The sequence below is a fragment of the Asterias amurensis genome, chromosome 20 (assembly GCF_032118995.1).
Source record: "Asterias amurensis chromosome 20, ASM3211899v1".
NCBI lineage: Eukaryota > Metazoa > Echinodermata > Asteroidea > Forcipulatida > Asteriidae > Asterias > Asterias amurensis.
In genome coordinates, this window is record NC_092667.1 from 1,961,874 (window position 1) to 1,987,731 (window position 25,858).

Here is a 25,858-nt window from a genome sequence, read left to right on the forward strand (position 1 = left end):
CAAACCTGTAGAAGTTCAAGATCGATCGGCCATCTGGGTCACGAGAAAATAGTGAAAAACCGATTACACATTTTGCATTGCATCGATGCCAAAACAAAAATGAATAAAACGCTCACTGAGCGATAAACTCCCAAACACGAAATTAGATTATTTATTTCTCATCAAATATGATATTTTAGACAGAAATATTTCAAAGGATGAGTTCTGCTATCATCATCATTAGACCGTGTAAGTTTTATGTAAATCTGTGATCTTCACGATTTTTGTTTTTTTACCAATTCTGTAATGTTACTTTAATGATCTTGTTAACGTTCTTTTCTTTTTGTGCCAAGAACATGCCCAACATGCCAAACTCTTAAGACTCTTCCTAAACCCAAAATAAACTTTATTTATTTAATTTTATATTAAATTGTTTCCATCTCTAGGAGAACAAGGCATCCAAAGAGGCTTTGGAGGAAAATAAGGTAAGTCTCTATAATTTTATCAATTTTATTCTAAGTAAATGAAGAGTTATTACTAAAATAATTGAAAGTATTGTTAAACATTTTAAATCAACAATTTTGTAAGGTGCTTGAAGACAATGGACACTATTGGTAATTGTCAAAGACTTGTCTTTTCACTTGGTGTATCTCAACATATGCATAAAATAACTAACCTGTGAAAATTTGAGCTCAATCGGTCATCGAAGTTGCAAGATAATAATGAAAGAAAAAACACCCTTGCCACACAAAGTTGTGTGCTTTCGGGTGCTTGATTTTGCGACCTCAAATTCTAAATCTGAGGTCTCAAAATCAAGTTTGTGGAAAAAAACTTCTTTCTCAAAAACTATGTTACTTCAGATGGCGCCGTTTCTCACAATATTTTATATTATCAACCTCTCCACACTACTCGTTACCAAGTAAGGTTTTATGCTAATAATTATTTTGAGTAGTGTCCACTGCCTTTAAATTGATGTGCAAATAACTTGGTTAAAAGATATTTCCACAACAAACACTAGAATACCTTTTAATACCAGCAATATATGTGCAATATATATAGTTATTTTTAATTTTTTTTTATAATTCAACCCTTTGGTGCACAAGACTGTTGCTAGCGACAACTAAAAACACATCAAATTTTACTTTTATAAACAGTCAAAACTAAGCCATTGGACACTTTCGGTAAACAGTATTGTCCAAGGCCCACACTTTGTGTATCGCAACTTATATATAAAATAACAAACCTGTGAACATTTAGGCTCAATCGGTCATCGGAGTCGGGAGAAAATAACGGGGAAAACCCACCCTTGTTTCCGCACGTTTCGCTGTGTCATGACATGTGTTTAAAATAAATCCGTCACTCGATATCGAGAATTGATATTGTTTTAATGTTTTCTCAAAAAGTAAAGCATTTCATGGAATAATATTTCAAGAGAAGTCTTTCACCATTACCTTCTGTAAACCCTGTAAGTTATTTGTAAATCTGTTTTCTTCTCAGTTTTGAAAGTGTCCAATGGCTTTAACTACGACCCCCAAATATAGCTATCATTCTATTGTTTAGAGCGATTGTTGAGCTTTCGTTTGGTGTGACGTTCAACAGGGGGTGCACCAAATGATATGACATTTTTCTTAAAACATTGTCAACGCCGATTTGTACAGAGTCTACCCATGGCAATATATAAATGTGTAGAGTCTGCAAATCTTTATATTTTGAAGTATGAGACGGATGAGACGGATTGTTTTTATAGCACCATCTGATGGTATACAAAGTGCTGTGATGCAATATGCTGCCGTTTATACTGGCTGTAATCAGCTTGGCATACAGCTGTAAAAACTTACAATCTTATAACACCATATTACAAATATTACAAACATATTATAAATATTTTTACTTGTTGTCATAACATACGATCTTAAAATACAATATTACAAATATTATTACCACTCAACTACATCGACGTGATCGGTAGAGATACAGAGGCTGAAATCGTGGACCTTCCAAACATGATGAGGGATAAACACCTCTGGCGTGACGATGTGCACGGAATCTCTGTCGCGACCGCTAAATGATGATGATTACAAATATGTTCCAAATATTACTTGTTGTGTATTACTTGAATAGCGCAATTACTACTTGCGTTATTTGGTATTTACTGAGCAGAGTTGTGAGCAAAATTGATGCAGGAGATGTCCTCATCAAATTCTTATTAAGAAATACTTCAAGGTTAAGAAGAGGTAGTAAAAGGCACTGGGCACCATTGGTAATAGACCGATCCATTAAGCTCCGCCCCATTGCGTATTGACCAATCACAACGCAACGAAGGTCCCACAACTAAGGTCTGTGTGCGCGCGTATGCTTGGCGTGCGCAGCAGAGTTGTGCAGAAAGGCATTGGAGAGGCTCACTTGTTCATGCTCACACGTGCGTCCTGGGCGGAGCCTAATGGATCGGTCTATTGTCAAAGGCCAATATTCTCACTTGGTGTGTACATCTCAACGTATGCATAAAATAACAAATCTGTGAAAATTAAGACCCAATTGGTCATCAAAGTTGCAAGGGAATAATTAAAGTAAAAAACACCCTTGTTGCTCAAATTTGTGTGCCTTCAGATGCATAATAAAAGGCTTCAGGCCTGAGGTCTCTCAATATTTGATTGAGAAATTACCTCATGTTAATTCAGAGGGAGCCGTTTCTCACAATGGTTTATACTATCAACTGTTCTTCATTGCTTGTACCAAGTAAATTTTTATGGTAAAAAATTATTTTGAGTAATTACCAATAGTGTCCAGTAGGACTGTGTTTGATTCAGCACTTTTGATTGGCAATATTGCAAGTGCAATATCACAGATCTACATGTAGGATCTGACCACTTTATAAGAACTCTGTGTTATTAAGTTGGTGATATGATTCAAACGTGGTCTAAAGCAAGGTTGGTACAATAAACATTATTTGCCAAGAAGGCCAGTATGGCTTGGGTTCAAACAATGGTAACGCGCAAAGTGTCTGCGCTTTGCACAACACTCAGCCAATGACAAGTCACCTTTGCCCAATTTCATAATGCTGTTAACCAGAATACACTTGCTAAGCGAAAAATACTTGCAAAATATGCTAAGCGAAAAATGGATGGGGCACCAGCCACGACAATGTCAACTCCATGGACTTTGGATTGGTTACCAGTTTCTGCTTAGTTCGTTTTTGTGCTTAGCAAGTTAAGTTTTTGTGCTTATACTAGTCCACAAACTACATGTATTACTTGTCCAAATGTAGTATAGACCCTATGCATTGACCTCATCCAGCCGCCGTCTTAGAGGAAAAACGACGACGAAACAAGCGAGATACATAGATTTGTACGCGCGGCGCACAGTATTGGCCAATGAGCAACCTCCTTTTGACCTCTGGGTGAGGGCGCTCTACTGAAATGACGTCATGTGCATATATCTATAGTCTTTATTTGAGTAGGGAAAAAATGCCAAATCTCTAAACTCGTGTTAAAATGGTTTAAATTGCCATTGTATTTGATATCGTTCAAGCGCTTTTAAGGATTTGTGTACTTTTTGGAACACAAAACAAAATGTCCACAGATTTTCAGTAAACTTACACCGTTTGTAGTAGAAACCATACCTTAAAATATTAGTTGCTGAGGTGCTGTAGTTTTTGAGAAATGAGTAAAACAGTCTCAGATGAGATGTGTTATTCATTTATGTTATAAACACGGTTATCCTTGTACGTCTTTTCACCTTCAACCTGTGAGATGGTGGCATTGTTGAGTTGGCATGCCTTCCCCGTGAGGTTAAGGGAGCTGCAGTTGGGATCTCTGGCGCATGCCAAGCAGCTTTGTAAAGGGTATTGAATGATGGTTTCTTTGAAGGTGTAAACGGCCTCACTTAGTTTCAGTCATAGATGGGATGAGTTATTCGTATTTGTAATAAACACAGTTATCCTTGTACGTCTTTTCCCCTTCAATCTGTGAGATGGTGGCATTGTTAAGTTGGCATGCCTTCCCCAATAAGTTGAAGGAGTTGCAGTTTGGATCCCTGGCGGATGCCAATCAGCACTGCAAAGGGTGTTGGATAATGGTTTCCTTGAAGAGGTGAACGGCCTCAATAAGTTTTCAGTCTTAGATGGGATGAGTTATTCGTATTTGTAATAAACACAGTTATCCTTGTACGTCTTTTCCCCTTCAATCTGTGAGATGGTGGCATTGTTAAGTTGGTATGCCTTCCCCAATAAGTTGAAGGAGTTGCAGTTGGGATCCCTGGCGGATGCCAATCAGCACTGCAAAGGGTGTTGGATAATGGTTTCCTTGAAGAGGTGAACGGCCTCAATAAGTTTTCAGTCTTAGATGGGATGAGTTATTCGTATTTGTAATAAACACAGTTATCCTTGTACGTCTTTTCCCCTTCAATCTGTGAGATGGTGGCATTGTTAAGTTGGCATGCCTTCCCCGATAAGTTGAAGGAGCTGCAGTTGGGATCCCTGGCGCATGCCAAGCAGCACTGCAAAGGGTGTTGGATGATGGTTTCTTTGAAGGTGTGTCCAAGGAGACATTTGGGCTGGGCGTGGTCTATGATGACTGCAGAGCATCGCAGTGGATTCATGCTATTTTTCCTTTCACAAAAGACACGTTTTGTTTCATCGCAAGGAGCAAGGTTCCATCTCTTGTTGCCGTTGCCCAAAGCAAAGCATCCGTCACCGGTAATATTTATCGCCCCCCTCATGTTGCTGTACTCAATCTGTCGACCATTGCACTTCCATTCTCCATCGTTCCCATTCGGTGTGCAGTCAAGCCAAGCATTACGAGGCTTCTCTTCAGTGGGATTAACAATATGCATCAAATCACATATGAAGTTATTCTCTTCTTCGCTGTTTGATACAATGAGGTCACTTCCAATCTCTAGACAGGCGTTTCTGGCCCCGGTCCAGTTGAGAGGGTTCGGGATAAACTTGTAACATGACTGACCAAATTGCCACCAGTCATGGGGACATCCCAGCAACTCGGCATTGGCTATGGTCTGGCTGACCATCAGAAAGACCAATCCAGCCACCGAAGCCATTGCATGTCTCATATCCATAAATCGGCAGAAAAGATGTAAGATGTCTCGAGTAAGGATGAGTAACCTGTCTTAACTTAGGATGGGTTAAATTTGTCCTATTGTTATCAGTTACGGGACTGAACTTCTCCCCTAAAGTCTTAAAATCCTAAATTAGGAAGAGTTTGCTGAAATCGACGTCAGTAATATTAGTCCTAAAGGCACAGAGAATGTCAAAGCTGATGGATGGTAACCGTTTTCTTTCGAGTACACAGCGAGTGTTTGATGAAATAGATTGGTAGTCTTGTACTTGTGGATCCTTTCACTGCCTTTTTGATAAATTTATTCCGTCCTCCCTCTAACTTCATCCACAAGACTCTTACTTATACAGTTAACTGTTCTTGACGATGACTAAAGCTAGATAGGCAAAACTTTGAGACCAATTAAGAACTCACTCCACGGTAGTGCAGTGAAACACAGTCCAATAAGCTAAAAGTAGTAGTCCCAGTCGATTTTCTATGCGCCACCCAGGTATAGTAGTTAAAAAAGCAGGAAAGTTCTCGTCGGAACTGAGAAGTCTCCCGAAAATCTGAAAAATCTATTAGTAGATTATAGCAAGTAGTAGAATAACTAGCATGACAGTTCTCTAAAGAACCAAATTTACCTGGCAAGTAGCAGACATATGGTGTGACCGCAAACCAAGTGTATAACTTCTTCTTTATCAAAGCAATCTTCACACTAACAATGCTTTGTGATCGTCTCTCCAACAACCGATGTATCTACCTGTATGGGTTGATATCATATTGACAAGATCTTACATATGGTTGGAGTCTTACGTTGAAGCATCATATGAGTGGATGGACAATATGGTTGCGGTCACGTTGACAATGGATATTGTAGTTACTCGTACCTTACCACTAATCACTGTCATTTTCTGCATGGTCGGTACAAGGTCTTTTCTCGTTATTGATCGGCGCATCCTGAACTCTTAATTAAAGCTAAAGAAACTGGAGGACAATTCTCCAATCGCCTGGAGAGGAAAGAGATGACTTCATGAACATCCACAGAGCTCTGTACTTTCTCAAACCATGGTTCAATAAACAATTTTATGTTAATCAAAGTTAAAGACGCTGGACACGTTTGGTAATGGTCAAGGACCACTTTTCTCACTAGGTGTATCCCAACATACATGACATATGCATAAAATAACAAATCTGTGACAATTTGGACCCAATTGGTCATCACATTTGAAAGAGAATATAAATGACAGAATAAAAACCTTATTGCGTTACTTTTTGTGCTTCAGATGCTTAATAAAAGGCTTCAGCTGGAGTATTTTATTATTTGAGAAGGAAATTACCTCTTTCTCAAAAACTATGTTACTTCAGAAGGAGCCCTTTCTCATAATGTTTTGTACTACATGTATCAACAGCTCTCTATTGCTTGTTACCAAGTAAGTTTTTATGCTAAAAAATATTTTGAGAAGTTACCAGTAGTGTCCAGTGCCTTTAAAGATTCTGTGTTTGATTCAGCACTTTTGATTGGCAATATCGCAAGTGCAATATCACATATCTAGAATACGACCACTTTCTATAAGAACTCTGTATTATTAAAAAGAACTCTGTGTTATTGAGTTGGTGATATGATCAGACGTGGTCTAAGCAAGGTTGGTGCAGTAAACATTATATACCAAGAAGGCCTCTACTTTGGTTCAAACATTGGAATTGCACAAAGTGTCTGCGCTTTGCACAACCCATCGGCCATTGACAAGTCACCTTGGCCGATTTCATAAAGCTGTTTAAGGAACATTACAGAATTGGTTTGCTAGCAGTGTAAGCACTTTATGTAATCCACCATATACATAAACTGACAAACCTGTAGAAGTTTGAGAACGATCGGCCATCTGGATCACGAGAGAATAGTGAAAGACCGATTACAAATTTTGCATTGCATCGATGCCAAAACAAAATGAATAAAACGCTCCCTGAGCGATAAACTCAAAATTAGAATATTTATTTCTGATCAAATATGAAATTTCAGACAGAAATATTTCAAGGGATGTTTTCTACTATCATCATCATTAGACTGTGTAAGTTTTATGTAAATCTGTGATCTTCACAATTTTGTTTCTTTCCAATTCTGTAACGTTCCTTTATCCAGAAAATGCTGCTTTACAAATTGTTGATGTCCCTCTACATAATGGGAAAAACCAAGTGTAGCACGATAGGTGCATACCTGTACATGTACATGCTATATACAATAGACTGGAATCTGCTGAATATTACAATTCAAAAATAAAGAGGGTGCTCTGAAATTGTTCCATGCATTAAAAAACATACTCCGGGAAACTTGGTGTGTATACCCATCCGATTTAGCTAAGCATCAACATTATTAGCTTGCCCAGAAGAAGTTAACCAGCCAATACCATCTCACATGTACATACGTACCAATTGTGTCATTGTTCCCTGATCATTCTTACAAACAAACACATTCAAACTGTACTGAGAACGTAAACGACCTCATGTCCATTTAGTTTTCAGTCTTAGATGAGGTGTGTTACTCGTATTCGTAATAAACACAGTTATCCTTGTACGTCTTTTCCCCTTCAACCTGTGAGATGGTGGCATTGTTGAGTTGGCATGCCTTCCCCGCAAGGTTAAGGGAGCTGCAGTTGAGATCCCTGGCGCATGCAAAGCAGCACTGTAAAGGGTGTTGGATGATGGTTTCCTTGAAGGTGTAAACGGCCTCGCCTTACTAAGTTTCAGTCTTAGATGGGATGAGTTATTTGTATTCGTAATAAACACAGTTATCCTTGTACGTCTTTTCCCCTTCAACCTGTGAGATGGTGGCATTGTTGAGTTGGCATGCCTTCCCTGATAAGTTGAAGGAGCTGCAGTTGGGATCCCTGGCGCATGCAAAGCAGCACTGCAAAGGGTGTTGGATGATGGTTTCCTTGAAGAGGTGAACAACCTCAATAAGTTTTCAGTCTTAGATGGGATGAGTTATTCATATTCGTAGTAAACACAGTTATCCTTGTACGTCTTTTCCCCTTCAATCTGTGAGATGGTGGCATTGTTAAGTTGGCATGCCTTCCCCGATAAATTGAAGGAGCTGCAGTTGGGATCCCTGGCGCATGCCAAGCAGCACTGCAAAGGGTGTTGGATGATGGTTTCCTTGAAGGTGTGTCCAAGCAGACATTTGGGCTGGGCTTGGTCTATGCTGACTGCAGAGCATCGCAGTGGATTCATGCAACTTTTCCGCTCACAAAAGACGCGTTTTGTTTCATCACAAGGAACAAGGTTCCATTTCTTGAAGGTATAGCCCAGAGTAAAGCATCCGTTACCGGTAATATTTGCATCATTTCTCAATTTGCTGAACTCGATCTGCTGACCGTTGCACTTCCATTGTCCGCCGTCCCCATCTCTATGTGTACATCCAAGCCAAGCATTACGGGGATCTTCCTGAGTAACAATATTTTTCTGCATTAAATCATTTATGAAGTTGTTCTCTTCTTTGCTGTTTGATACAATGAGGTCACTTCCGATCTCCAAACAGGCTTGTCTGGCCTCGGACCAGTTGAGAGGGTCCGGGATAAACTTGTAACATGACTGACCAAATTGCCACCAGTCATGGGGACATCCCAGCAACTCGGCATTGGCTATGGTCTGGCTGACCATCAGAAAGACCAATCCAGCCACTGAAGCCATTGCAAGTCTATAACTTGGCAAAACAGATGTCCAGTAATTTTAGTCCCAAGGCACAGAGAATGTCGAAGGTAATGGATGGTAGTTGTTTTTCTTCAAGACATGTACAGCGAGTGTTTTAATTTTTTTAATTTTAAGCAAGTTCGCCCCAAAGAGGGTTAGAAGTCACCCTTGGTATGGGGCCACAAAAAGATAAATTACTGGGAGTAAAAAAAACTCCGGCGGGGGGGGGGTCCAAGATTGAGGGAAACATGCACCAGGCTGCCAGGCAAGGAGTTCCAAAGAGATACAGTTCTTTCAAGAAATGGCTCCTTGTTCTACATCTCAGCAAATCAAGAGTGTATGGATGAGAAGAAGCCGAAAAGTCTGGTTTCACGCTCAAATATTCTGACAGGTGGAACTTGGTCGGACTTATTGGTGGCACATCTACCATGAAAATAGCTGTAGAAAAGACAGCGGCTGGCTACAGACCTATGGTGGGAAAGAGGTTGATCCAAACACTTCACCCAGAAGAGAATGTTTGATGGAATAGATGACCAGTCTTGGACTTGGGAGTCCTTTCGCCGCCCTTCAGTAAATTTGTCTCGTCATCCCGCCTATTTCATCCTCAAGACTCTCACTTAGACAACTAACTGTTCCTGAAGACGACAAGAGCAAACTATGTTGAAACGTTGAGGCCAATTAAGAACTCGCTCAGTGGTGGTGCAGTTCAAAATGATCCAATAAGCTAAAGTAGTAGTCCTAGCTGATTTTCTATACCTTCCACCCAGGTAGTAGTTTTAAAAAAAGCAAGACATTTAGAGCTGAGAAGTCTCTCGAAAATCTGAAAATCTATTCCTTGGTAGTAGTGTATATACAAGATAGATAGTTCAAGATAGTTCAAGATAGTTCTCCTGAAGACAAAATCTACCTGGCAAAAAAACACACATGGTGTGAACCACAAACAAAATGTGTAACCATTCATCAAATGAACAATGTTCTCTTATAGCTTTGTTCTAACAAGCGATGTAACTATGGGCGCGATATCAAAATGACAAGAAACTATATAGGGCCGGAGTCTTTCCTTGGGGCATAATTTAAGTGGAAGCAAATTAAACAGCTATCACCCTTATAGATGAGGTCACGTTGGCAATCGATTTTGTAATTATTCCTACCTTACCACTTATCACCGTCTTACTTCTGCATGGTCGACATAAGGTCTTATTTTTGCTTTATTGGTCGATGCATCCTTGACTCTAAATTACAACTGAGAAACTGGAGGACATTTCCCCACTCCCTCTGAGAAGAAAGGGTAGATTTTATCCGTGACTGAAGTATCGCTCAAACAGGACCCAATATCATTGAGCTGCTTAAGAAGGAAATATTGATTTTAAAATTGTTGAGGTTAATGCGACAATTAATCCCTGTAGAACCACAGAGACCTCCTCTATGATCTATATAATGAACTGTGATGATCTTAGCTTAAAGGCAGTGGACACTATGTATTGGTAATTACTCAAAATAGTTATTAGCACAAAACCTTACTTGGTAACAAGTAATGGGGAGCTGTTTATAGTATAAAACATTGTGAGAAACGGCTCCCTCTGAAGTGATGTCATTTTCCACAAATTTGATTTCGAGACCTCAGTTTTAGAATTTGAGGTCTTGAAATCAACCATCTAAACACACACAACTTCTTATGACAGGGGTCTTTTTTTCTTTCATTATTATCTCTCAAGTTCGATGACCGATTGAGCTCAAATTTTCACAGGTTTGTTATTTTATGCATATGTTGAGATACACCAACTGTGAAGGCTAGTCTTTGACAATTACCAATAGTGTCCACTGCCTTTAACTGTCGCTAATTGATACACCTTGGTCTCTATGATATACTGCTAATGGTCTTGGTTTAAGTTCACACCAAGTCATCTGTGGGTTGACGTGGTCGAGTGGTTTAGGGCGGTGGACTTAAAGGAACATGTTGCCTTGGATCGGTCGAGTTGGTCTTTGAAAAGCGTTTGTAACCGTTTGTTAAAAAATGCATATGGGTAGAAAGATGTTGTAAATGTAGAATACAATGATCCACACAAACATGCCTTTAACCTCATCGACTAACCTCGTCGACCGTGTTAGTTCGCACAATATAAGGAAAACCACGCACTTTCGAGGCAAACTTGTGTGGATCATTGTGTTCTACTTTTAAGACATCTTTCCAACCATATGCATTTTATTTTAAAAAACGATTACAAACGCTTTTTATAGACCAACTCGTCTGATCCAAGGCAACGTGTTCCTTTAAGTTCTGTATTTACAGAGTGTGGATTCAATTCCTGGCTTAATCTTTTGCAACACTTGTGGGGGTTTTTCCGTTAATATCGTTTGTTCCTAACCTAATCATCTGTATAATTCTGTAATCAAGTGATAAATATGTGTAACACTTTTCTTGCATCTAAATGGATTAAGAAATTGTTTAGTTCTCAATATTAAAACCTCAAATGGAAATTGACATGTATACATTAAACTTTTAGTAGTGCAGTTAATAAAGATCCTATAAGCTAAAGCTAAAGAAGTAATCCCAGCCGATTTTCAACCTTCCACCCAGGTAGTAATAAAAGGCAGGACAGTTCTTTTCAAAAGTTTCCCGAAAGACATCTGAAAAATCTGAAAAATCTACTCTGAAGAATATACATACATATAGCAAGACAGTTCTCTAAGAACAAACTCTACCTGGCAAGTAGATACACACGGTGTTACCGCAAACCAATTTATAAGATATATATAACTTTTAAGTTTGTAATTGTATGTAATGGTAAGTAATTGACATTTACTGTATTTTCTGTGTATTGGGTGTTTAGTTCTAATAAAGGAAAAGAGTAGTGACTTGGTCTTAAAGGTCCATTTAAAACCGGCAGGGTTGTGGTCGTGGTTGTGCGATAAATGCCCGAGCCGAAGGCAAGGGCCTTTATCAAATGGCCACGTTCCTGCAACGGCCGCGATCCTGTATGAATCCAACTTGTTTAATATGCCCGTGATTTGTTTCACAGAACTCTGGAAAGTACTGAGTATACAGTGCTTACACATGTCAGTGTATGGTAAAACTTAAAAAAACACAAGTGTGAATATAAGACTAATGTGTGAATTATTTTGTCATCTTCAGACCAAACTTGCCGAGAAGGATGAACGGGAAGAGAAGAACAAGAAACTCATTGAAGGAATCCGACGTAAATGTGCTCAGCTTGCCAGTAAGTAAAGCGCTCCAACTTGCACTGGACAGCAGACCCAATAGACCTTTATCACGCTGCTACCATCTTGGCCATGTTCCCTATATCCAACAACAGTAATGGATGCTAATATTCATTTTACAAAAAAAAAGGAACCAGACTAATTTTCCTTCCAGCCTCAGTTTGGTTTGTTGATTTGAATGGGAAAAAATTCAAGATGGCCGCACCATGATAAAGGTCTATACTGGTCTTTGACAATTATCAAACGTGTCCAGTATCTTTAACTAAAGCACTAAAACTAGCTAAGCACAATTAAATTATGCTTACCACAGGTGTCCTGCAGCCAATTTTCACAGAACGCTAGCTTTAATCCTATCTTGAGTTAGGACGAGTAACTCGTCCTCAACTTAGGATGAGTTCAATACGTCCTAACGTCTAAGGTTACGGAACTTAACTCGTCCTAAGTCCTTAGATTAATCCTAAGTTAGAAAGAGTTTATTGTAAATTATGGTGTCACTTGTCTGTGATTATTTGAGTTTGCGTTGACATCTTGCAGTCATGGCTGCCTTGCTGCGTAAGCTGTGACTCATTGCCTGTAACTAAAGCACTCGAAGCAGTAAATATTTGGGGTGTAGTGGCTGAGCAGGTATGAGGACCAAACTCAAGCTCTGGTGTTTCTGTTCAGCAGAGTTTGAATCCCGGTCGTGACACACGGTCCTTGAGCAGGACACTTCACCATAATCTTCTCTCCACCCAGGGGTAAATGAGTACCTGCTAGGGCAGAGATGGTTCTTGTGGTTAGTTAGTGTCATGGCAGAGCGGTTAAGAGCACCGATTAAAACTCTGGTGTTTCTGATTAGCAGAGTGTGGGTTCGAATCCCCAGCCGTGACACTTGTGTTCTTAAGCAAGACACTTAACCATTGCTTCTTCCTTCGGATGGGACGTTAAGCCGTTGGTCCCATGTGTTATGTTACGCATGTAAAAGAACCCAGTCTTATGGGTGCACTTATCGAAAAGAGAAGGGGTTCGCCCCGGTGTTCCTAGTACATAATTCAAACATAGTCCAATGCAGAAAATACTATATGCTACAGCGCCAGGAGCGTCACTGGGTGACGGACATGTGCGCCATATCAGAAGCCACAATTATTGTTATTGTTATTAGCTGAGTGGGCTACATATTTGGCAGTACAGGCTTTACCAGGGAGCTGAGATGGTTTAAGGAATGATTTAAGGCCCAGTGGCCAAGAGTAATACTAATGAGAAGTACTTTGTGACGCCCTCCAGGTGTATAAAGCGCTATATAAAAACCAACCATTTTTATTATTTTCAATGTTTGTATGAACTTTGTGTCCCGCCCAGATGAGCTTAGCAAGATGAAAGAAGAGAAGACGAAACTTCAGACGTCGGTGGATGAGATGAAGGGAGAGATGACTGCAATGGAGTCCATTCAATCAGAGAGTGAAGGACAGCTAGAGGCAGATAAGAAGACTCTACAGGAGAGAGTGCAGCAGCTGGAGAAGGATCTCAAACAAGCAAAGGACAAACAGGTCAGGAAGAACTCTATTTCTTTTTACGTGATATTGGCCAATTCAACGTGAGGGCTATATTGGTTTTGGTTTTTACCCAAACACCGATGTGTGTTAGCACTGTATACTCAGTACTTTCACGAGTCCTGTGAAAAACTATCACAGGCATGTTACTCGGGTGGGATTCGAACCCTTGACCCTTGCAATTCTAGATAGACTACCGAGGTTGCCCGGTTGCTAGAGGCAGTTCGAATCCTATGTTTTGGCAGGGGGTACCGCATCGATATAAGAGATGTTACATTTGCATCGGGGATAAAGAATATTATTTTTGTTTTTTACCCATACACCTGTACACCGATGTGTGTTAGCACTGTATACTCAGTACTTTCCCGAGTCCTGTGAAAAACTATCACAGGCATGTTACTCGGGTGGGATTCGAACCCACGACCCTTGCAAGTCTAGATAGACTACCGAGGTTGTCCGGTTGCTAGAGGCAGTTCGAATCCTATGTTTTGGCAGGGGGTACCGCATCGATATAAGAGATGTTACATTTGCATCGGGGATAAAGAATATTATTTTTGTTTTTTACCCATACACCTGTACACCGATGTGTGTTAGCACTGTATACTCAGTACTTTCCCGAGTCCTGTGAAAAAATATCACAGGCATGTTACTCGGGTGGGATTCGAACCCACGACCCTTGCAATTCTAGATAGACTACCGAGGTTGCCCGGTTGCTAGAGGCAGTTCGAATCCTATGTTTTGGCAGGGGGTACCGCATGGATATAAGAGATGTTACATTTGCATCGGGGATAAAGAATATTATTTTTGTTTTTTACCCATACACCTGTACACCGATGTGTGTTAGCACTGTATACTCAGTACTTTCACGAGTCCTGTGAAAAACTATCACAGGCATGTTACTCGGGTGGGATTCGAACCCTTGACCCTTGCAATTCTAGATAGACTACCGAGGTTGCCCGGTTGCTAGAGGCAGTTCGAATCCTATGTTTTGGCAGGGGGTACCGCATCGATATAAGAGATGTTACATTTGCATCGGGGATAAAGAATATTATTTTTGTTTTTTACCCATACACCTGTACACCGATGTGTGTTAGCACTGTATACTCAGTACTTTCCCGAGTCCTGTGAAAAACTATCACAGGCATGTTACTCGGGTGGGATTCGAACCCACGACCCTTGCAAGTCTAGATAGACTACCGAGGTTGTCCGGTTGCTAGAGGCAGTTCGAATCCTATGTTTTGGCAGGGGGTACCGCATCGATATAAGAGATGTTACATTTGCATCGGGGATAAAGAATATTATTTTTGTTTTTTACCCATACACCTGTACACCGATGTGTGTTAGCACTGTATACTCAGTACTTTCCCGAGTCCTGTGAAAAAATATCACAGGCATGTTACTCGGGTGGGATTCGAACCCACGACCCTTGCAATTCTAGATAGACTACCGAGGTTGCCCGGTTGCTAGAGGCAGTTCGAATCCTATGTTTTGGCAGGGGGTACCGCATGGATATAAGAGATGTTACATTTGCATCGGGGATAAAGAATATTATTTTTGTTTTTTACCCATACACCTGTACACCGATGTGTGTTAGCACTGTATACTCAGTACTTTCACGAGTCCTGTGAAAAACTATCACAGGCATGTTACTGGTGGGATTGGAACCCACGACCCTTGCAATTCTAGATAGACTACGGAGGTTGCCCGGTAGCTAGAATCCTATGTTTTGGCAGGGGGTACCGCAACAATATAAGAGAATGTTACATTTGCATCGGGGATAAAGAATATTATTTTTGGTTTTTACCCATACAGCGATGTGTGTTAGCACTGAATACTCGGTACTTTCCTGAGTCCTATGAAAAAAAAATTCACAGGCATGTTACTCGGGTGGGATTCGAACCCACACCCCTTGCAATTCTAGAGCAGTGTCTTACCAACTAGACTACCGAGGTTGCCCGGTAGCTAGAGGCAGTTGTTTTGGCAGCGGGTACCGCAGTGATATAAGAGATGTTAAATTTGCATCGGGGATAAAGAATATTATTTCTGGTTTTTACCCATACACCGATGTGTGTTAGCACTGTATACTCGGTACTTTCCCCGAGTCCTGTGAAAAAAATATCACAGGCATGTTAGGGCATGTGAGGGCTATACTTGAAGGGACATTAGAAAATCGTCTTAAGGTCACAGATTTACAAAAACCTGTGACATGATTGATCTCTCCTCTGATTTCAGCGTGAAGCTTATAGCAGGAATTTTGAAAAGCTGCTTTTGTCAATAGGAGTTACTGCAACAATGGAAATGGGCACTTTTCACATGTAATCCCTTACCGCGACTACAATACTCGACCGATTGTAACAACGAGGTGTCAAAATCATAGTTATTAAATTTTCCGTCTCCTGGTAACAGTTTTTAAATTATAAGTGCTTTTACAACAGCCGCGTTACTTTTTTTGCTGTTTTTATAATAAATATTTTGAAAACAAAAGTAAGTACAAAGAAAGACAAACTGTAAGGGCACAGGAAATTACAAAACAACCGTCATATGAATGCTAGGATCAACAAAAGTGTAAAGTATATTGATCTAGAACAATGACAACAATTCAAATGTCTGTCCCCCCATATGTTTATTTTAGGAGAAGCTTCAAACTATCCAGAAAGAGGAACAGCAGAAACAACAACAGCAAAAAGTGGAACTTCAGTCAAGGGTAAAGTTTTGTTGACGTGGGCTTAGTTTTTATGTCACACTCACTCGGTCGCCCACAGGCAAGCTAAAAGGGTTACTTGCAGCACTCAGGGATGAGATTGTTCAGACTTTTGGTTGAATTCAGACTTTTTATGTCGGCCTGGTGAAGAAAATCAGTCAATATTTTTTTCCACAAAATAAAGAAATCCTGCTCATTGGTCTGCTTCTCTAGTGCTTTGGATACTGTTTCCAAAAACTCCTTGGAATGTATAACCCCAGGGGTTACCAAACAGTAGAAATGGCATCATTTCAACATACCTTTGAATTTGTATCCAAGTTTCAGACTTTTTCGTTAGTAATGACTCTCACCCCTGAGTACTAAAAGGGTTTCCTGCCAACATACCACGATATGTTCACATATTATGACCGGTTCCCTGCTCGAGTCTTTATGGGTGATTTTTTATAGAGATAATTTGGCATACATAAAAAGGGTTATCAGCCAACTTACCATGTTATGTGCACAGATTGATAATGGTTCCCTGCTTATTTCTACTAACAGTGACTAAGCAGAATCTAAGCAGGTTTGTGAAGTTGGGCCCATTTGGCAATAAAACTGAGGTATACAACTTTTCACCTGTCTAAACTGGGTGTTAGTAATTTTATAAAGGTGATTATGTTTATAAAGCCATTGGACTCTTTCTGAGCGAAACAAAAATTAAAAGTTCACAGATTTACTAATAACTAAAAGGGTTTACAGAAGGTAATGGTGAAATTTCCCTTGAAATATTATTCCATGCTTTACTTTTTGAGAAAACATTAAAACAATTATCAATTCTCGACAATTATCAATTCTCGATATCAAGAATAACGGATTTATTTTAAACACATGTCATGACACGGCGAAACCGATTGAGCCTAAATTTTCACAGGTTTGTTATTTTATATGTAAGTTGTGATACACGAAGTGTGGGCCTTTGGACAATACTGTTTACCGATATTGTGTGATTGCTTTAAGTGTAATATTTGCGTTTGCTGTTGACAGGTTCAAGAGCTTGAGAAGCAAGTTGAGGACCAGCAGAAGCAGCTACAAGTCAAACATCTGGCTCCTCAGCAACCGATGGGTACTGAAAGACCGAGGTATGCAAATCAACTTTTCAGTTAAATTTATTCTCCACTCAATCAGTTGGCTAACAATGGTACAGTACTTAAAGCCATTGGACACTTCGGTACAGAAAAAAAAAAAAAAGTTCACAGATTCACAAATAATTTACAGGGTTTACAGAAGGTAATGGTGAAAGACTTCTCTTGAGATATTATTCCATGAAATGCTTTACTTTTTGAGAAAACATTAAAACAATATCAATTCTCGATAGCGAGAATTACGGATTTATTTTAAACACATGTTATGACACGGCGAAACGTGCGGAAACCAAGGGTGGGTTTTCCCGTTATTTTCTCCCGACTCAGATGACCGATTGAGCCTAAATTTTCACAAGTTCGTTATTTTATATATATAAGTTGTGATACACGAAGTGTGGGACTTGGACAATACTGTTTACCGAAAGTGTCCAATGGCTTTAAGAGGAAGGGTTTGCCCCGGTGTTCCTGGCAATGGCTGAATGCGCGCCTTAGCACCTTGTCAACCCTTATAAAATGCGTGTCACTTGATTACATAAACAGAATGGCAGACATACAAATAAAACTCTGATAAACTGTGATCTTTGGGCTTATTACAACAAGGTTTTATTTGTAACTGTATATTGCTGACGCTGTACGAAGATATCCAAAAAGTGTCGAGATGAACAAGTTAGGAAAGAGAGACCAGGCAAGGGAAGTAGTAATAGTAATAATAGTGGCCAATTAAAGGCAGTGGACACTATTGGTAATTACTCAAAATATTTATTACCATAAAACCTTACTTGTTAACGTGTAATGGGGAGGGGTTGATAGTTACAAAACATCGTTGAAACGGCTCCCTCTGAAGTGCCATAGTTTTCGAGAAAGAAGTAATTTTCCACGAATTTGATTTCGAGACCTCAGGTTTAGAACTTGAGGTCTCGAAATCAACCATCTAAACGCACACAACTTCGTGTGACAAGGATGTTTTTTTCTTTTATTATTATCTCGCAACTTCGACGACCAACTGAGCTCAAATTTTAACAGATTTGTTATTTTATGTATATATGTTGAGATACACCAAGTGAGAAGACTGGTCTTTGACAATTACCAATAGTGTCCAGTGTCTTTAAGAAGTTTATAGAATTAAGGATAAAGATTAAATAAAGATGGATTGGATTTACTAACCCAAGTAGTAGCTGATCCTTAGGGTCTTGTGCTACAGTTCGATGACCGATTGAGCTCAAATTTTCACAGGTTTGTTATTTTATGCACATGTTGAGATACACCAACTGTGAAGGCTAGTCTTTGACATTTACCAATAGTGTCCACTGCCTTTAAAATGTTCCATGGGGCACAATAAAATCTAACCTTACATATTATTATTGTTCCTCTCTTCCATCTTGTGTCGTGGTCATGCCACAGCACAAGAAGTGAGGAGCCGCCACCCACAGCCAACATCAAACCCATCTCCTCGCCAGCACCGACTGTCGCCAAGCTCTCCGTACCCCCTGGTCAGAGGATGACGGCCAGCGTGCGCCCCATTGCTGTTACCCCGGTAACCAGTGCGTCCGCGAGTGTGTCAGCCACGCCCATGGCAACGGTGATGCCCCAGACGCAGAGCGAGGCAAGTACGGTCGTCATGGAGCAGGAGAGGCAGCAAGGTTAGTTTAAAGGCAATGCATGCCTTTAGTTTTTTTCCCGTTAGTTTGTTTTAACGCTATATAAGTGCAGATATACACAATCTCAGAAAATTTCACTTCACAATTAACCCTTCCATGCGTTTGACAAAAAACTTTGTCTCCCTGCATGAGACCCACTGTAGTTTACTGCGTTTAGGGAAATCTTTATTAGCCTGGGTAAATAAAGCTATTTCCAATATTTTTCCAAGCCCAACACTTTTCAGAGGGTCTAGGTATAAGTTGGCAACAACAAAAAATAAAAATAAAAAACATTGCTAGTAATCTCTGATTTAACCTCTTTTGATGTTAAACTGCATTTTACATATTTAATATCCAGCAATTCAAGAGCCATTGTCGGTAGAGACGCCCATCATCCTCTCCATGGGTATCACCACGCCCATTCAGGCCGTCACCCCTACCCAACAGAATCCCTCGTCTGCCGTCTCTCACTACCAGCATCAAGCGCCCGAAACCAGACCAGATGCAATGCAGGATGACAGGGTTGAGCCCATCCAACAACAGGAGGTCGTCGTCAGGGCAGATAACGTACAGGAGGTGCGGGCGGAGCCGAGGATCACTCCTGCGGCAGTTGAACCTGTTATGGAAGAACTGATCGCTGCGGAACCTGAGGATGAGCCGACCCCGGAACCGTCGATGGAGCTCATCGAGAATGCTCCTGCTGGAACACAAGAAGAGGACTTTGAGGGTAAGAATTGTATTCATGTTGTTGAAGACCGTGCAGGTCTTGAGGGTATTCAAACATTGAGACCCGTTAAAGTGTGCGAGTTCGTTTCCTTCAAGCTTTTAACGACTTAACATTTTTCCTACGTAAGTATGTTTTTGGGATTTTTTTTGCCAATGGAAAAAAAAGGATTGTAAGTCTATAAGAGCCTACACCATTTGTTCAAGTAGGTCAGCCCTTGTAATTGATAACATATTCCTACTTTTTTCCCAAGGACTAAATATTATGTCTGATTTAAGTACCAAAGTGTTTGAATACATGTACGCCCAGGACTTGCATGCTCTTTTGCCGCTTCGTATAAAGCCTGGTTCGGACTTCACAATTTACCTCTTTCTCAAAAAGTACGTTACTTCAGAGGGAGCCGTTTCTCACAATGTTTTATAGTACCAACAACTCTCTTTTGTTCGTTACCAAGTAAGTTTGTATACAGACAATTATTTTGAGTAATTACCAAAAGTGCCTAAAACTTTGAGATCTGACTTCTTGTGTCTGTTTATCTCCAGAGCCAGTCGAGGCACCGAGGCCATCAAGTAGATCTGGCCGTCTGGAGCTGGGAAACAAACGCCAGAGGGAGGAGTCAGACGGAGAGGAAGATCCTGAACAGGCTGATGAGATTGTCCCCCAGGAAAAACGACAGCGCGTTACTCCACAACCGGTAAGCAGTAAAGAGCAAGCTTGAGTCTGCACCATGGTTAACTAAAGGTTAATTATTTTGACTCGAACCCAGGCTGGTCGACCATTGGTCGACTACTGTGGTCGACCATTTGGAACCAGCCTCATGATCATAGTTTCTTCTCAGGTCCCAAAAGCCAGTTCCATGCTAACATGTGCAAAATGCAGAGGGGAACCAGTGACACTGTATGGGTAAAACTAAAAATGAATATTCATATCCCGATGCAAACTTAATATCTATTAAAGGCATTGGACACTATTGGTAATTGTTAAAGACTAGCCTTCACAGTTGGTGTATCTCAACATATGCATAAAATAACAAACCTGTGAAAATTTGAGTTCAGTCGGTCATCGAACTTGCGGGATAATAGTGAAAGAAAAAAACACCCTTGTCACATGAAGTTGTGTGCGTTTAGATGCTTGATTTCGAGACCTCAAGTTCTACACTTGAGGTCTTGAAATCAAATTTGTGGAAAATTACTTCTTTCTCAAAAACTACGTTAGTTCAGAGGGAGCCGTTTCTCACAATGTTTTATACCATCAACCTCTCCCCATTACTCGTCACCAAGAAAGGTTTTGTGCTAATTATTTTGAGAAATTACCAATAGTGTCCACTGCCTTTAAGATTTTTTACAGTTTACTTTAATACTTTCCTTTGTTTTGATTTTGTTTTCTTCTCACAGCAACTGCTTGAAGAATCGGATCAGTTGGGGTCCCCTTCCTTTGACTCCAAAGACCAAACAGCATTAGACTCAAGCAGCACTGCCGCCGCACCCCACCAATCTACAATGTCGCCCTCTGCTGGTGAAGATGATGCAGGCACTGGACTCGCAGCGACCTCTACTGGCGAAACCGAGACAACCCAGGATGACACCGAAGCGCATGTAGCTGAAGCGCCCTCTACTGGCGAGGGATTCTCGGACGAAGCGTCCCCGGGTGGGGAGATTGCAGAAGAGATCGAGAGGAATGTAGAAGGGCTGGAGCAGGGAGACACAGAAGCAGATGATGATGATGATGATGACGATGTTGTCATCGTTGTGGACAGCGATGATGACGTAAGCTCTTCATAAAAAATAAGAATAGTGGCTTCTTATAAAGTGCTCAAGGCGCTTTATGCAGTGTTTTCCTGCAATGTATGTGGACTACGTTTTGAATTATGATATAGCACCATGTAATTGTTTACAAGGTGCTGTGGCGCAATATGCTCCAAATCAACGATAAGTGCAACTGGGATCTGTAACGTGCATTACACAACAACCAACGGCTTTACATCCCATCCAAACGGGAAACAATAGTCGGTCCTGCGATAGAAATCTTGACCAGATCCCTAAAAAACACAGTTTATAATCATCGCTTAGACCTATAAACTGTGTTTTTATGATTGGACGTCAAGATTTCCTTCGCGCGCCCATCGCACGACCGACTATAAACCGCCTTTAGTGTCACGACTCCCGAACCCACACTGTTCTGATCAGAAACACGAGAGCTTGAGTCCGGTCATCTAAACCACACGGCCACAACACCCTTGTATTACTATTATTAATTATCTTGTCTTCTTTGACAGGAGGAGGAGATAGGTGATGAGGATGAACCGACTCAAGGAGAAGATGATGATGTAGGAGATGATGACGACGATGAGGAAGATGAAGAAGAAGAAGCTGAAGATTATGAGGAGGAAGATGAATATGCAGAGTATCCAGTAGAAGGAGATCTAGAATATGCGGTTAGTATAGAGATACAGTATACTTAAAGGCCGTAGACACTACTGGTAAAAAGTAACATCCCCTGATGGCCAGTACATAGCGATGGTCGGGCAATGGAAATCTTGACGCGCGATGGTCGGGCAATGGAAATCTTTGGGTGTGATCCCTGGCTACACGGTAGTATGGTTGTATACCTATTTTCGTAACATTGTTTTACTCGTTTCTCAAAAACTACAGCACCTCAGCTAGTAATTTTTAAAGGTTAGCTTTCTTCTATCATTATCGTCAAACTGTGTAAGTTTGGTGTTAATCTGTCTGTGGACATTGTGTTTTGTGGTACAAAAGATACCCAGAACCTTTAAGACCTCATTGCCTACTCTTTTGCTCCCTTGTTTCTTAATGATATTCCAGGAGGGTGATGAAGAAGAAGTTGATGAGATGGAAGATGATGAGGAAGGGGAAGAGGCAATCTCCATGGAGGAACAAGGAGATGAGAATGAAGACAATGGAGATGATCAAACCATGGATGATGAAGATGATGATGATGTAGTGGAGATAAGTGGTAAGAAGGAGCAAGATAAGACCAGGGGAAGTGACTTCTCCGATTTTACAGGAACATTACAGAATTGGTTTGTGCTAACAAAACAGTGGCTGACAGTGTAAGCACTTTATGTAATCCACCATATATATAAACTGACAAACCTGTAGAAGTTTGAGATCGACCGTCCATCTGGGTCATGAGAGAAAAGTGAAAAACCGGTTACAAATTTTGCGTTGTATCGATGGCAAATACAAATGAATAAAACGCTCACTGAGCGATAAACTCCAAACGCGAAGTCAGATTAGTTATTTCTCATCAAATAGGACATTTCAGACAGAAATATTTTCAACTATCATTAAACCGTGTAAGTTTTATGTAAATCTGTGATCTTCACGATTTGTGTTTCTTACCAATTCTGTAACGTTCCTTTAACCAGAAATCTGTTTTTTGTTTGTTAAACAGCTAATAGAGCATAATGTTTTTAACAGAAATGCTATTATAACTTGTTTATAATGCATTTGTTCACCTTTAAAATTTTGATATTTGTACACGTCTGAATTTTTCGTAGTTATCGATTAAAAAATCAGGCCCCAACCTCAAGGTTTTGAAAAACTAAAAAACACCTTTGCACGCGTCAAAATGACAATGCTTTGATGTCGTGCTTGGGAGATTGCTTTGTTATATGTCCATGCTGCGAAAAAAGCGGCTAAACAAATTGGAGCTCCCAACTATGACGTAACATGAGTAATTACAGAACAGAGCTAATCGTGAATCTTTCAGAAGAGTGCTGATAAAAGTACTTAAAATGATTGTGTGTTTTTTTACAGAATTGAAATCTCTTTATAGTCATATGACTGACATTTTATATAAAATTCAGCAAAGTTCACGACTTGACATTTTCATTCAAGCAGGTCTTTAAAGCTTGTAGAGTTTCTGACTGGCACCCCCAAATAGAGATTAGGCTTCAATGATGGAATTTTTGCTACAACCACTGTACCCCAGAAAAAAAAACACCCCCCCTAAAAACAATTCTCAAAACAACTTGCGGCCTAATTTCATAAGGCACTCCTCTAATTCCAGCAAAGCAAAATAGAATGAAATTTAACCAATCTCCTCAAAAAATTAATTTAACACAGGCCCCCAGGTTGTGGTAGATAGCTTGGCGCATGCACTTGACCCATTCACCTGACGTCATCATCAGAATAATCCTGGAATCGCCATGTTGTTGGGCAACGTAACTGTGTTATTCAGTGAAGAGCGCATTTTAGGCGTAGCAGCGTTTACACGTCAACCTATTGACCAACCAAAATGGAGAGCGTGGCACAGTCGCCGCGTGTGACGTCCGTGCAAGGGGTCAATGGACCCATTACAAAAAATACTTATAAAAATAAATACATACCATTATGTTACTGTCTCTTTATGTTAACAGAGGACGATGAAGCGGAAGGTTTAGACAGTCACGAGATGGAGACAGACCACCAACAGCAGCAGCAGCAGCAGCAGGACCAAACCCAGCCCATGGAGGAACATCAATCCCTCAGGGTACCTATGCCAGAGTTCCGGGTGGAGCCCCCTGGGGATCAAGTACCCACATCACAGGGTCAGGAGACGCCCATTGAACGGGTACCATACCATGTAGGTTCCATTTCTAGATCCACTCTAAATCTACCCGAGTTGTTTCGTTGTTCACACGCATTCCCATGCCAAGGTTCGGGGTGGAGCCCCCTGGGGATCAAGTACCCACATCACAGGGTCAGGAGACGCCCATTGAGCGGGTACCTTGTAGGTTCCATTTCTAAATCCACTCTAAATCTACTCTAGTTGTTTCGTTGTTCACACGCATTCCCATGCCAAGGTTCCGGGTGGAGCCCCCTGGGGATCAAGTACCCACATCACAGGGCCAGGAGACGCCCATTGAGCGGGTACCTTGTAGGTTCCATTTCTGTAAATAGAATTTTAATTGATGTCAGAAATGAAAAGGTGTTTGTAAAGGTCTAGCGTGTCATGGCCTAGTGGTATAGAGCACCGGATTCAAGCTCTGGTGTTTGATCAGCAGAGAGTGGGTTCGAGTCCCGGTTGTGACACATAGGCAACACACTTCACCATGATTGCTTCGTAAAAAATTGGGAGGTAGTGCTTTCTGTTCTACCAGCCAGGCTTCTGATGGATGATACCCAAGCCTACATCCGTATGGACTGTAAAGGCCCCAGGAGTAAGTGGCAACTGCCCCGGAAAAAAAAGATTTTCAGTTTTATTCCTTTGTTGGGAATTTTCACATCCAGCAAATCTTACAGCTTGATTGTGATTTGTTTCTTATCTCCTTTACAGCAAGTAGCCATGCCCAGACAGCGCCTTGCCTCCCTAGGGAGGGCACCAATGCTCCTTGGAGCAGGGGCACCGTTTGAAGACTTTGGTGACGATCGTCAGGTACCCAGTACCCCGACCCTCTTTGTACCAAGGAGGACTGATGGATTTGCTGAGGCAATTAAGTAAGTTTTATCCAATGTTTTTATGGCCGAGCAGCATAGTTCACCAAGCCCAAGCTTTTTTGCGTTGTCAGCAACAGTCTTTGAATCCAAGGGCCAATTTCATAGAGCTGCTTTGCTTAAGCACGAAAATAGCTTGCTTATTTTACACATGTTACTGGCCAAAATTTCATGCCATATACATTGCTTGTGACTGGTATTTAGCTGTTGCTTACTTAGCATAACAATTAAGTGGAGTCTTGGCCGGTCATCTGATTTTACTAAGCAAGGATTTTTTTGCTTAAGCAAAATTTTGTGCTTAAGCAGCTCTATGAAATTGGGCCCTGGTCATGACACTTATGCCCTAGAGCAAGGCACTGAACAATAACTAGTTGGGAAGGTAGTGCATTCTGCTCTTCCAGCTCTACCAGCCAAGCTCCTAGTGGATGATACCCATGGAGGTACAATCATTTCTTGTTATGGTGAACAAATGAAAAGTCAAAAACCACGTGACACAAAACGCTCAAGTTTGGGTTTCAGAGTTTCTAGTAGGACCAAACTAATTCAGTAAATTTGAAGGAAATCTGTGAGATTGACCCTGGATGGCGTGATGATTTGACACGGATTGACCCCCATTCCTACATCCGGACAGACTGAAGCGGTCTTAAGGCCCGGTTCCACTGCAGCGATAACGAAAACAAAACGATACTGATCACGACGCAAAGAAAAAGCATTCTATTGGTCGAATTGCTCCATGCAGAATACGCACACGCTCATTCAACCAATGGAATGC

The 25,858-nt window shown here is 40.8% G+C and overlaps 1 protein-coding gene across 1 annotated transcript in view; it reads left to right on the top strand.

Moving 5' to 3' along the window:
• The window catches only part of LOC139952254 (nucleoprotein TPR-like), a 74,744-nt gene that overhangs the window by 42,148 nt on the left and 6,738 nt on the right, over nucleotides 1-25,858 (top strand). The window contains exons 39-51 of the mRNA XM_071951329.1: nucleotides 426-464; nucleotides 11,848-11,932; nucleotides 13,272-13,459; nucleotides 16,095-16,166; nucleotides 17,187-17,281; nucleotides 18,686-18,924; nucleotides 19,280-19,648; nucleotides 20,188-20,339; nucleotides 21,040-21,411; nucleotides 21,921-22,079; nucleotides 22,471-22,621; nucleotides 24,030-24,235; nucleotides 24,929-25,089. Coding sequence (XP_071807430.1) covers nucleotides 426-464; nucleotides 11,848-11,932; nucleotides 13,272-13,459; nucleotides 16,095-16,166; nucleotides 17,187-17,281; nucleotides 18,686-18,924; nucleotides 19,280-19,648; nucleotides 20,188-20,339; nucleotides 21,040-21,411; nucleotides 21,921-22,079; nucleotides 22,471-22,621; nucleotides 24,030-24,235; nucleotides 24,929-25,089 — 2,288 coding nt within the window. The remainder of the gene's footprint in view (nucleotides 1-425; nucleotides 465-11,847; nucleotides 11,933-13,271; nucleotides 13,460-16,094; nucleotides 16,167-17,186; nucleotides 17,282-18,685; nucleotides 18,925-19,279; nucleotides 19,649-20,187; nucleotides 20,340-21,039; nucleotides 21,412-21,920; nucleotides 22,080-22,470; nucleotides 22,622-24,029; nucleotides 24,236-24,928; nucleotides 25,090-25,858) is intronic.